The 13,001-nt window shown below is 44.0% G+C and overlaps 1 protein-coding gene across 2 annotated transcripts in view; it reads left to right on the top strand.

Annotated features, from left to right (window-relative positions):
• Positions 1–12,760, top strand: part of LOC134931776 (prolactin-releasing peptide receptor-like) — a 382,361-nt gene extending 369,601 nt beyond the window's left edge. For both annotated transcript variants that reach the window (XM_063925461.1, XM_063925460.1), the window contains exon 3: positions 4,953–12,760. In XM_063925461.1, the coding sequence (XP_063781531.1) occupies positions 4,953–5,628 (676 nt within the window). In that variant the 3' untranslated portion in view covers positions 5,629–12,760. The remainder of the gene's footprint in view (positions 1–4,952) is intronic.
• The last annotated feature ends 241 nt before the right edge of the window (positions 12,761–13,001 follow it).

Here is a 13,001-nt window from a genome sequence, read left to right as displayed (position 1 = left end):
GCTTAGGGGGGGCTGGACCCAAGTTATAAAGTTGCATAGCAATTTCCCTAGTTTTGGCTGCTAAGTAATAGGGTCTGATCCATTCCCAGCCTGAGCTGTGTGACACTGTCAGTGAGAGCAGTGTGTAGTGGATGTTATAATGGTAGGGGGGCGCTGTAATGTGACATAATATGAAGTGAGGGTACTGTAATGTGGCATAATTTGATCTGCTCATCATAATGAGCAAAGAGGATCGGTATGGGATCCCGGCGGTCAGAAGACCGACGCCGGGATCCCGACAGGCAGAATCCCGACAGGCGGAATCCCAGCAGCGAGCACAGGGAATCCCCTCTTGCTCGCTGCGGTTGCCACTCGTCGGCTCCGGTGGCGACCTTTGGCCACACTATTATATTCCCTCTTGGGTGGTGACGTGGACCACCACCCAAGGGTGAATTCTGGGCTTGTCCGCCAAGTGTTCGGATTCCGACATCAGTATCCTGACCACGGGATCCCAACAGTCAGGATGTTAACTGCATTCCGAGCAAAGAACCCTCCCTCCCCCACCCCCACAACTATAGTCCATATGCTGTATATCTCTGTATATCTCCTGCCTGTGTTGTCCCCCTTTCCTACAATACAGCCTACATGGGGTCCCCGCAAAAGTCGTGCTTAGCATTTTTTTTTTTTTTTTTGTAGGTGGCGTTCTCTATTTAACAATATCAGCTGTGGAACTTCTGAGACGCCACCTCCACATTTTCACCTGAGGGGGAGGAGTGGGGGGAGAGTGCGCAGATTTTTTTGCCTAGGGTGCCGAGAAACCTTGCACCGGCCCTGTATATAAGGTAAAGTGGTACTACTGTGTGATGTAATGTGAATAAGGGACACTATTGCATGATAAATTGTGAATAAAGTTGCACTACTGTGAGGCATAATTTGAATTGGGGTACTATTGTGTGGACATGCCCCTTGCCAGCAAAAACGCATACCTTTTTGGGCTGTGAGCCGAATGTGCACACTCTTCTTATTTAAATTACAGGGGGTAGGGAAAAAAAAGACTGCTATTGGTGGGGGGTGATGGTGCTAGGAAAGGGTTGCAGGGTCAGAGGCGGAACTAGCGGTGGTGCTATGGGGCACCAGCCAAAATCTTGCCTAGGGCATCATATTGGTTAGAGCCGGCTCTGAGCACAATACACTGACTACACTGGACTGGTCTGTACAACACAGCACCACTTTATATAGCTACACTGGATATATGGCAGCAGAGAACACCAACACTGTGACTGGCTGGACTGATGCAGCACAATACACTGATACACTGATGACAGTATAGGACAAGTACAGGGTAAATAAACAGGTACCGAGATGAGATCCTCAGATCCCTAGTGAGACCATATGCTGGTGCGGTTGGCCCTGGGTTCCTCCTAATGCAAGAAAATGCTAGACCTCCTGTGGCTGGAGTGTGTCAGCAGTACCTGCAAGACGAAGGCATTGATGCTATGGACTGGCCCGCCCGTTCCCCAGACCTGAATCCAATTGAGCACATCTGGAACATCATGTCTCGCTCCATCCACCAATGCCACGTTGCATAACAGACGGACCAGGAGTTGGCGGATGCTTTAGTCCAGGTCTGGGAGGAGATCCCTCAGGAGTCCATCGGCCACCTCATCAGGAGCATGCCCAGGCATTGTAGGGAGGTCATATAGGCACGTGGAGGCCACACACACTACTGAGCCTCATTTTGACTTGTTTTAAGGACATTACATCAAAGTTGGATCAGCCTGTAGTGAGTTTTTCCACTTTCATTTTGAGGGTGACTCCAAATCCTGACCTCCATGGGTTAATAAATTTGATTTTGATTGATAATTTTTGTGTGATTTTGTTGTCAGCACATTCAACTATGTAAAGAACACAGTATTTAATAAGAATATTTCATTCATTCAGATCTAGGATGTTATTTTAGTGTTCCCTTTATTTTTTGAGCAGGGTACATATATATATATATATATATATATATAAAAGCATTGTTTATTTATATGGCGCCACAAAAGTTCAGTTGCACTCTACATTATATTATTAAAAACACAGAAATTACATAGAAACACAAAAGGGGAGAGATCTTTTCTCAAAATAGTGTATATTCTGAAGGGATTAACGTCTGGCACATAGAGGGAGAGTTCAGGGCCGGTTCTACACCTTGTGGCGCCCAGTGCGAACGTTTCCACCGGCGCCCCCCGCATGGCAAAACAGTTAGTGCGCGCCAGAGGCGCATGGCAAAAATAGGGGCGTGGCTTCATAGGGGAGGGGCGTGGCCACAGTTATGCCCCCAGATTTGCCCCAAGTAGTTGTGCCTCCCAGTTGTTGTGCCCTGTCGCTGTGCCCCCTGTAGCTATGCCCCCAGTAGCTGTGCCTTGTCGCTGTGCCCCCGTTGCTTTGCCCCCAGTAGTTGTGCCCTCTGTTGCTTTGCCCCAGTAGTTGTGCCCCCTGTTGCTTTGTCCCCAGTAGTTGTGCCCTCTGCTGCTGTGCCCCCAGTAGTTGTGCCCTCTGCTGCTGTGTCCCCAGTAGTTGTGCCCTCTGCTGCTGTGCCCCCTGCGCTGTTAAACACACACCAAAAAAAAAAACAATACTTACCACTGCCCCGCTTCTGCTTCCCGACCGCTGCTGCTGCTGCTCCGTCTGGCCGCCGCGGCTCCTCTCTATGGGAGAGACATCATGACGTCTCTCCCATAGCAGCGCCGCACAGACACTAGAGGTCAATAATGACCTCTAGTGTCTGTCACTGGAGACGGCTGCAGCGGACACCCACACAGCCCACGGTGTCTGCTGCAGCCAGGGAGCGGGGTGCGGATAGGCGGCGGTGCCTGCGAGGTGCCTGCGGGCGCGACCCCAGTCCGCAGTGCCCCAGGAGCAGGCACTGCTTGCCCACACCAAGAACCGCTCCTGGGAGAGTTACAGCGGATAAGAGGAGGGTTTTTTATAAGTATGCTGGGATAAGTGTAAAGTGCCATATTGCTTTTAGGGCAGAGGTAATATCACCTATATAATACAAGGTTAATGATGCTACTCACCTCTATGGAGGAATTGTATGGCTCTGCGCACCAGCAGCCACTAGCTGGTGCTGATAGAGCCAAGTGTTGCATCATTTGGGCACGCACAGCCGCCGACACTGACATTAATGTTATGTTGTTTCATCATTTTGATGGGCTGGTAACTAGTTTATCAAAATCCTGTAGCAAATTAGCTGTCTTTCTTGTTATGTAATACCTGTAGGTGAGGAGGTAAGAGATGGTGTGGAACAGATGCAAGCTGGAGTTATCTACATTGTGGCTTTCTCTTCTCGGACTCCTTTCTCCTGCAGTAACTCTTAAACAGACAATGCCCAGGCAGAGAGGCAAGGATTCCCCAACCATCCACATAAGTAGTATTGTTCAACAAGAATGTTAAGATTTATTTTATAGTACCCCAAAAGAGCTAGAATGGCTCCTGAGAATATTGCTTTAAGGATTCAATATAGGACAATATTAAAAGCATCCAAAAAGGGTATTGTCTCAATCCTGACATTGCCCATATTAACTGTAGATGGTGGCCGCACTGTGGGGGTCATTCCAAGTTGATCGCTAGCTGAAAACGTTCGCTGCGCAGTGATGAAGCAAAACACCGACATTTCTGCGCATGCGTATGCGACGCAATGCTCACGCGCGACGTTTTTTCACAACGGCCGATGCAGTTTTACACAAGGTCTAGCAAAGCTTTTCAGTCGCACTGCTGGCCGCAGAGTGATTGACATGAAGTGGGCGTTTCTGGGTGTCAACTGACCGTTTTCAGGGAGTGTTCGAAAAAACGCAGGCGTACCAGGAAAAACGCAGGCGTGGTTGAGTCATCGCAAGCTAGGAGTAGGTCTGGAGCTACTCTGAAACTGCACAATTTTTTTTTTGTAGTCGCTCTGCGATCCTTTCGTTCGCTAAGCTAAAATACACTCCCAGAGGGAGGCGGCTTAACGTTTGCACGACTGCTAAAAACTGCTAGCGAGTGATCTACTCAGAATGACCCCCTGTGTCCTGTAACTCGGTACTTTGACTGGCGCCTCTCAAATATGTCATGTTTTATCGGTAGGGCTCTGTCTATATGTGTAGTCATGAAGCAGCCAGTACTCCGCCAAGAAGAATAGGTTGCGAATGTCGGTATGGTTGTACCATGGTATGTTCTTTTACAGATTTAACTTCGACCTCCTATTGATGTTCTTTGCTATATTGTTGCATGTGGTAATGTATTTTGTGGTATTAGATAAAAAATCTATATTGAACTTTGTGTTTATATAATCATCATCATTGTTTATTTATAAGGTGCAACAGATTCCGTAGCGCTGGATCGTAGGATATGAGTACAATATAACAAATACAGGAATACACACAAGTCTATTAATAACAAATAAAAGTTAAATATAATTTAAAAAAAATTGATGGTACAAAACCCAAGTATGAGTTATGTTCACACAGTTACAGGCAGCACAATAACTAGTACAATCAGCATGGTACTCACATAAAGAGTTCAGTGTAGGCATTGCAGAGACAAATGGGGTAGAGAGACAGAAATGAGACATACTGTACTGTACAGTAGGAGAGCTTACATCCACATGTACGTATGTTCAGGCAAGTCTAAATGCATCTGGAAAGCTTTATTCTCAGCAGTATTTTGAAACTCTAATCCACACAGCAAAACTTTCCTCATCCAGGGATCCCTAAGTACAACACATTAATTAGCCATAACGCAATCTGCAAACAACAATGGCATTCTGCAGATGTATAGTGGTGAAAATGGCACAAGGCTGACATGTAACTGTATAGCCTTCTCTTTCAGAAGCTAAATTACTGTAAGAAGTAATTAATGTGTCAGAAGACATTTCAAAGCCAATTTAATTGTAATATAACAAGCTATAAGAAGCCTAATTATATGTCCTATGTTCTGTGTCTCCCCAGGTACCATGCAACAGTGCACCCTTTGAAGAAAAGAGTATCTGTAACCACCTGCATCTACATCCTGGTGGGCATCTGGTTATTGTCCTTTGCGTTGGTTGGTCCAGCTATTGCTCATACTTACCATATAGAGTTTCAACAGCAAGGGTTTGCCATCTGCGAAGAATTTTGGTTTGACAAAACAGAAAGGCTAGCTTATGCCTACAGCACCCTGATCATTACCTATATCCTCCCCTTGTCTGCAGTATCACTGTCCTATTTTTGCATCACTGTTAAGCTGAAGAATAGAGTGGTCCCTGGCCACCCCACAGAGAGCCAGGCAGAGTTTGACAGATTGCGGAAAAGGAAGATATTCAGACTCATTGTGCTGGTGGTGACGGCCTTTGGGATCTGCTGGCTTCCCATTCACGTCTTCAACATCATACGGGACATTGACATCAACCTTATCAACAAGCACTATTTCCTCCTCATTCAGCTGCTCTGTCACTGGTTTGCGATGAGTTCCTCCTGCTGCAACCCATTCCTATACGCTTGGCTTCATGATCGATTCCGCAGTGAGCTAAAGAAAATGTTTACCTTTAAACGCAAAATCATTCCCACTAACAACTGCGTGGCAGTAAGCAGGGCTGGACTGGCCATCTGGTACTTCTGGCAAATGCCAGATGGGCCGATGGTCTGATGGGCTGGCCTCAGGAGTGGATTGGCCATTGTCTTCACTTTGGGGGCTTAAACCTGTTATATATATTATTAAAAGGGTCCTATCGCTAACCTGTTGGCTTGTCTCCTTCTCTGGAATCAGCCACCTTGTAATAGCGTGCAGATTGCCTCCCCTTCCTGCTACTCACTTCCAACTATCTCCGCAGCCAGTCCCGTGATGGTGATGTGTGCACTGCCGTGGAAAGAAAGGGTCCAAATATCTCCACCCCCACCCCCTCCTCTCTGCAATGTGTGCACTCAAACTAGCATCCGAATCCCCCACACACACACACGCATGAGCAATGTGTGCACACTCACTGCACAACTCGCTGCACCATTCATTTTGTGCAAGATTCCACCTCATTCACCCCCAAAATGAGCTTCATGTGGAAATAACCTCTAACATACTATTCCTGACATCATGTGCTGATACTTGTCAAGAATCCACAAGTGAGCCAGCAAACAGGCCATAGATCCAGGAGCCTTGAAATCAGGTGTACAGATAAGCACCCCCTCCCCCATATCATGCATGTGGACAAGGTGTTAATGTATACAGTACACATATGCTACTGTAGTGTAGCTTTACATCTATTTTAAAGTTCACAAAGTTCTGTTAATTGCAAAATCAATTGAAAAAATAGACAACAACACATGATCTGGAAGCAAACAGCTGAGACCTTTAAGTCCAGCATAAACTGTCTGAGTGTATTTTTCATAGAAACATAGAATTTGACGGCAGATAAGAACCACTTGGCCCATCTAGTCTGCCCATTTTTTTTATCCTTTAGGTAATCTCAACCCTTTTTGAACCTTAATTCTTTGTAAGGATATGCATATGCCTATCCCAAGCATGTTTAAATTGCTCTACAGTCTTAGCCTTTACCACCTCTGATTGGAGGCTATTCCACTTATCCACTACCCTTTCTGTGAAATAATTTTTCCTTAAATTTCCCCTGAACCTCCCCCCCTCCAGTTTCAGTGTATGTCCTCGAGTTCTAATACTTCTCTTCCTTTGAAGAATGTTTCCCTCCTGAACTTTGTTGTGAGGACTCCGGGTTCATGTGTGCATTATTCTCGCCTTTTGCTATCTCTGCCTTGAGAAAGGCAGCGTTTAAAGCTCTGCACTGCAACCCGAGGTCGCTACTGAGTTCCCAAGATCACACAGTTTTCCTCTTTTGGTTGTAAATAAAATAGGACATCTCTATTCTATAAAGTTAAACAAGACTGCATAGACCACAGAGTCTATCATTGGCTCTCTTTCATCAGCAACACTAGCCCCAATACAAAAAATGGGGACAGAAACATAGATTTCAAGCTTCAAGGAGAACATAAACTCAAGCAAATTACCTTATTAACAGTGCTTGATCCCCAAGTGAGACAGACAAGTGCGATACGGGGGCCAATTCGGAACCTCTGGCCCATTTTTTTATAGATATCTACCTGAGCACAACATTTGTACAAAATTAGGACCCACCAGAGGGGGCTAACAGTGGAGATACATCCAAAAAACAGTCGCATTCACATTACTTGGATCAGTTCCTAAAGCCCTGTGTGAAACAAATGTGAAGCATCTATTCTGGCACCACAAACTTTCTAGTCTTCTTGCAAGAACAACCTCTCTAGATGTAACCAGTCTGTAAACGTGCATCCGACATCACTATGAAACTCTTGCTGTCCGAAACTTAATTTACAACAAAGAAGACTACAAAGTTCTCAATAGTGACTTCTTAGAACTACACCATACAATCTTGTCCAAAATCAACTTCATAATCGAGGGGGAATACTACCAGATGTGGACAAATACTGCAATGGGTGCGGTGATGGCTCAGGCATATGCACTTTTAGTAGTGTGACCATCTACTCACTAAAATAATTAAAGACCCTTATCCCATATTACTGCAGGTATACAGATAATATATTCCAAATCTGGAGAGGCCCCATCACTATATTGGAGAAGACATTGTCTATTATTAATGCGTCTACTAGCTCAATGAAACTAACCATGGAACACAGCTATATCAAGATTAATTTTCTAGATGTGAGTTACCTTCAAAGATAATACCATTTGTACATCTATCCATGTTAAAGAAACAGATGTGAAGAGCATACTGCTGGCATCACCGAAGCGACTCTACTACTTGGAACATCAAACAAAAATGCAGACTGTAACAGATTACCTATCATCACCCAATATAATCACAGATCCTCAGAATTTTGATCATCAATGAAACAACCATGGCCACTTTTAACCACAGACACATCCCTCCCGACTTGCCAGAACTCAAGACCACTGTTGAGCTACATTATAAACGAGAGCAACATAACATCAAGTCACTATTTGTGCATTCCTTACGAGACTCCCATAAGGAACTTACTGGGAGTACACTTTTCCATCAGAATCTGGAACGTCCTTTTAACATTGAGTATTATCTGAACTGCCTAAGCTCTTATGTGATTTATGTACATCTATGTCCCTGTAGCTTACCCTATGTTGGTAAGATGGCCCTGCAATGTTCAGCCATCAAATAGACTATCACCATGGTGATGAGCTATCAACTGGTTGCTAACAAAATTAAAAACCCTGTCAACTCACTGAAACACAAAGCTATTGACCACGTTCCAGCACCTGCCTGAGGAGATGACCAATCCTTGATAAAGTACCAACCAATCAGCATCTAACTGTCATTTCACAGGCTCTGTTTGAGAAAATGACAATAAAAAGCTAATTGGTTGGTACTGGGGTCTATTCATGAAGCAGTGAATAGGGTGTAGAAATGAGCCAGTGGAGAAGTTGCCCATGGCAACCAATCAGCATTGACGTAAAATTTATAATTTGCATATTATACATTTGTACGGAGCAGCTGATTGGTAGCCATGAGCAACTTCTCCACAGGCTCACTTCTCCACCCTATTCACTGCTTCATGAATAGACCCCTTTATCTCTCTCCACTCTCTCCAAGCTTTGATAGATCTTGCCCTAAGACTGGATTTTTACATTAAAAACGTTTTGTCCATCTGGACTACCATATTGACTTTTGAATACTACCATTATGCTGATAGTGAACTTATTCTAATATGACATTTTGGATGGCTTGGTTCCTCCCCTGAACACCTCGCAACTTTGTTACACTGCTTTTATTTTATTTCTTCTCCATGACAATAAAGGATGTTTCTCACTATACATCATAATGTATAACATATTAATATTTTGTAAAATAATGCCCCTACATATATTCTTATTATACATATTAATTATCTGGACGTATACCTTTAATTGTCTTTGACCGTATAATGCATGAATGTCATATTATTATTTAATATTTAACTTTCCTTTCCCTGTTCCTGACTAGACCATCAATCTATTTGTTAATTACTGAGTATACATTGTATACTATTCTATTCTATGTATATCACTCACCTCATCCAGACAGATAAAGTAGAAGACCAGCACTCACGTTCAGTGTAGGTATGCATGCAGAATAGAGACCGATACATGCAGGGGCGGATTGGGAACTTAAAAGTGGGGCCCTGGAAATATTTATAGAAGTGGCCTCACATGGGCAACACCAGAGGTAACCATGGCGACAGCATCAGCCCTCACATGTCAACCAACAAGGCAGGCCTCGTATGCGTATGCCAGAGAATATGAAAAAACAGGGCTAGCTGAAAACCTGCTCTCCACTGTACGCCACTGTGGGGAGAGTCACAGTTAAGGTGATCGGTACCACTGTCAGCACACATCTACTGCTACCTAGGATATTTCTGTTCACCCTTCAAAATGTTGCCGTGGGGCCCACAAAGTTCTGGCAACGCCCCTGCTGTAAGGCACACCACCTAAATGAGGCACACAACAATGTTCACAAGATGCGGGCATAGGTAACAGTATACAGTAGGTATATGTACATATATATATATATATATATACACATTTATAGAGAGAGTCTGGCTGTTTTTGTTCTCCTGAGAGTGCCGTTCATCCCATGCTCTGCCTATGTATACTTTTGGGCACCGGGAGCTGCTGCTGAACACTTGCTTTTTCTTTATTTTTCATGATTTTTAGGATTAGGCACTAGGGGAAGGGCTACGTTTAGGGTATGGGTTAAAATTACCCAAAAAAATGAATATATGACAAAAATAGAGATTCAGAAACATAATAGGATGAAAGTGCATCTTGTATCAGAAAGTAAACATGAGGGTACATGGTGGAGTATACCAGATTTGTCACATATAACAAGTTAGGATAATTAATGAGTAAAGATGAAATACACTCTGATCAAAGAGGAAAAAATATTGTATAACCACATATACAGTATACTGTGGGAACATACCCTAGATTATATCCTCAATGTGCACCCTTTGTCTGCATCTGCATAAGGCCATTGCAAATAGTTTCTGAGTGTAGACTAATGCCAGTCTGCTGTTCCTGTGTGAATTTGTTGGCAGGAATAGCAGAGTGTAACTGGTATTGGGGTAATGGGTCTGTGAAGGATTTGGCATCAGTGCCACAAGTGCACAATAAGGTGCTCTCCAATTCGTAATTAAAATGTATATGATTCTTTAAAAAAAAATATATATATATATATATATAGTGGTATTTTGGACGCTATCATTTGTGGACGCAGTAACAGTTGGAGGGTTTTTACTCCTCTTATTCCTCTCGTCTAACTCTCCAGGCTCTCTTTCCATTTCTCTTATCTCTCCCCCATCTCCCCTTATTCCTCCTCTCTCTCTCCCTCTCTCTCTCTCTCAGCTCACTCTATACCACTCCTCTCTCTCTACTTCGCCCCTTCATCCTTCTTCTCTCTTCCTCCCATCTCGTCCTAATCCTCCCCCTCTCCACAGTTAATAATTGTCTCTAATTAGATCATATTTAATATTATACATTAATAATGCAAACTTTCAGTAATAAGTACATGCTCAATTAGCAACATGCAAGATATAGCATGCAGATATATTAAATTAATTTTATTTATTTATTTATTTATTACCAGTTATTTATATTGCGCACACATATTATGCAGCGCTTTGCAGAGAATATTTTGGCCATTCACATCAGTCCCTGCCCCAGTGGAGCTTACAATCTATATTCCCTACCACATGTGTACACACAGACACATTCACACTAGGGTTAGTTTTGTTGGGAACCACTTAACCTACCAGTATATTTTTGGATTATGGGAGGTAACAGGAGTACCCGGAGAAAACCCACGCAAGTATGGGGAGACTATACAAACTCCACACAGTTAGGGCTGTGGTAGGAAACAAACTCATGACCTCAGTGCTGTGAGGCTGTAATGCTAACCATTACACCGTCCATGCTGGGTAATCAGATATGGCAGATGTCAGAGGGTGTATCAAGTATCGCATATTCTGTGCAATATGTTTCACCTCCTATTGAATGTATACTGGTATTAATGCCATATGCCTGTTTACTTACCTTCCAGGACAGCTCTTCCTGGGGGGAAAACATATGTGGACAGGTTTAGCATAGCTGCTACTTCTAAGGTAGCAGCAGTGATGCACAGATATGGTAATGCAGGACGTGGTGTCTGGTATAAGTAGATGCCTCCTGCATGCATGTGCGATCCAGTGTTGTATCCGAGGATACAGCATCAGATTACCAACATTGCAGGACCCATACATCACATGCACAGCAGCACAGAACATTACGTGCTCTTTGGAGATCCATCCACATCTGAATCACCCCCTCCGCCAATGTCAAATTGTCCTGGTAAAGTACTGGCTTCTGGGTTTATGACCCAGGAGTCTTACTGTACATGCTTCCCTCTGACAGCAAGCTGCTGGGGAATAGAGAATGATCCACTGGATCTCTCTCCAGGGACTCCTTACCGTAGAAAGCCATTAGGCATCTATAGGCAATGTTGTCATCTATTGATAGCATTGCCTATCTGGCAGAAGCTCTGGAAAGTCTGGAGCTTACTGCATATGGGCACACTACAGCCTCATAGAATCCTATGGGGTTTGCTGTGCTGGCAGTCCATAAGAATGGCATTTTTTTGTGGTTTGGCGGCATTTTCTAGATTGATACAGCTTGCCTAGAATGATAATACTTCCCTAACAGTACAATTGTATGGAATACATAGAGGTAGCAGGTGCTGTCATGGTCTGTATGTGGTGGCAGCCTATGCAGTAATCCATCTCCATTTCTCCTTGCGGTGCTGCAAGTGATTGGTTGCTGTGATGTACAGTAGTATGTAACTCTAGCAAGTATGACATCTTGCAGCGGTGATAAGCCCATTGGAATGCTGTATTCCATTGCTCAGGCTCGTCTATTCGCGAAGCAGCTGTAGGAAGTTGTTAGCAACGGGCATGCCAGTGTACTTTACACGTGTTTTGTTATAAGCTTATGTATGGTAAAAAGGTACCATTTACTCTGTAATATACAATCCTCCCATGCACATAAGGCATGGGTACGGGATGCAGTCAAGATCCCAGCAGATCAGTCAAATACAGACAGTGGAATCCTAATCGGTTAGAATCCCAATGGATCCTTGGTTCAATTTAAGATTAGGCACTAGATTGAGAATAGGGGAAGGGTTAGGATGCAGGGGTTACAGTTAGGGTTAGGCTGCGGGGGTGGTTAGGGTTAGGCTGCGGGTGGTGGTTAGGGTTAGGCTGTGGGTGGTGGTTAGGGTTAGGCTGTGGGGGTGGTTAGGGTCAGGCTGCGGGAGCAGACGGATAGGGTTAGGTTGCTGGAGAGGTGGGTTAGGGTTAGGCATAGGGGTAAGGGTAGGGTTAAAATACTTACCAAGATCCACCAGAATATTGACCATTGGGATGCCGCTGCCTGCATCCTGACCGTTGGGATTGCTGAGTGCTGGGATTTACCCTACGCCTATGTACAAGTAGTGGTATCTCTGTAGTGCAGGTTAGCTTTAGGTGTTAATATAGCTGCAGTGCTGGGGTATTTGTGGGTGTATTTCTACCCTCACCACATGTGCTTGTCCTACCGAGTCTGCATTATTGCTGTATGCTGTTTATAGAAATGTCAATGTTATATTGTACTGTACTTGTGATATGCTATTATGGATATTCCTTGTACGTTGCTGCACACACTTTGTCACGTTTTAAAAATAAAAGATAATATTAATGTAGTGTGGTGATGATATTGCTATAAGGTGGGATTGCTATAAAGTGTTGCTGTATGTGTGGGGGTTGAGTGATATTGCTGCAATGTCAGATTGCTGCTATTATTCAAATAGCCTATTGGGCTGGTGATCACAATAGGTGTCAGGCGGAATGTGAAAGTGGCTGTGAGGCCACACAGAGAGTCCTTAATCAGGTTGCTGGTTTATTGGCAGCAACAGGTACACAGGTAACAGTGGCAATGCAAGA

The sequence above is a fragment of the Pseudophryne corroboree genome, chromosome 6 (genome assembly GCF_028390025.1).
Source record: "Pseudophryne corroboree isolate aPseCor3 chromosome 6, aPseCor3.hap2, whole genome shotgun sequence".
Taxonomy (NCBI): domain Eukaryota; kingdom Metazoa; phylum Chordata; class Amphibia; order Anura; family Myobatrachidae; genus Pseudophryne; species Pseudophryne corroboree.
This window is presented reverse-complemented; position numbering and strand designations above follow the sequence as displayed.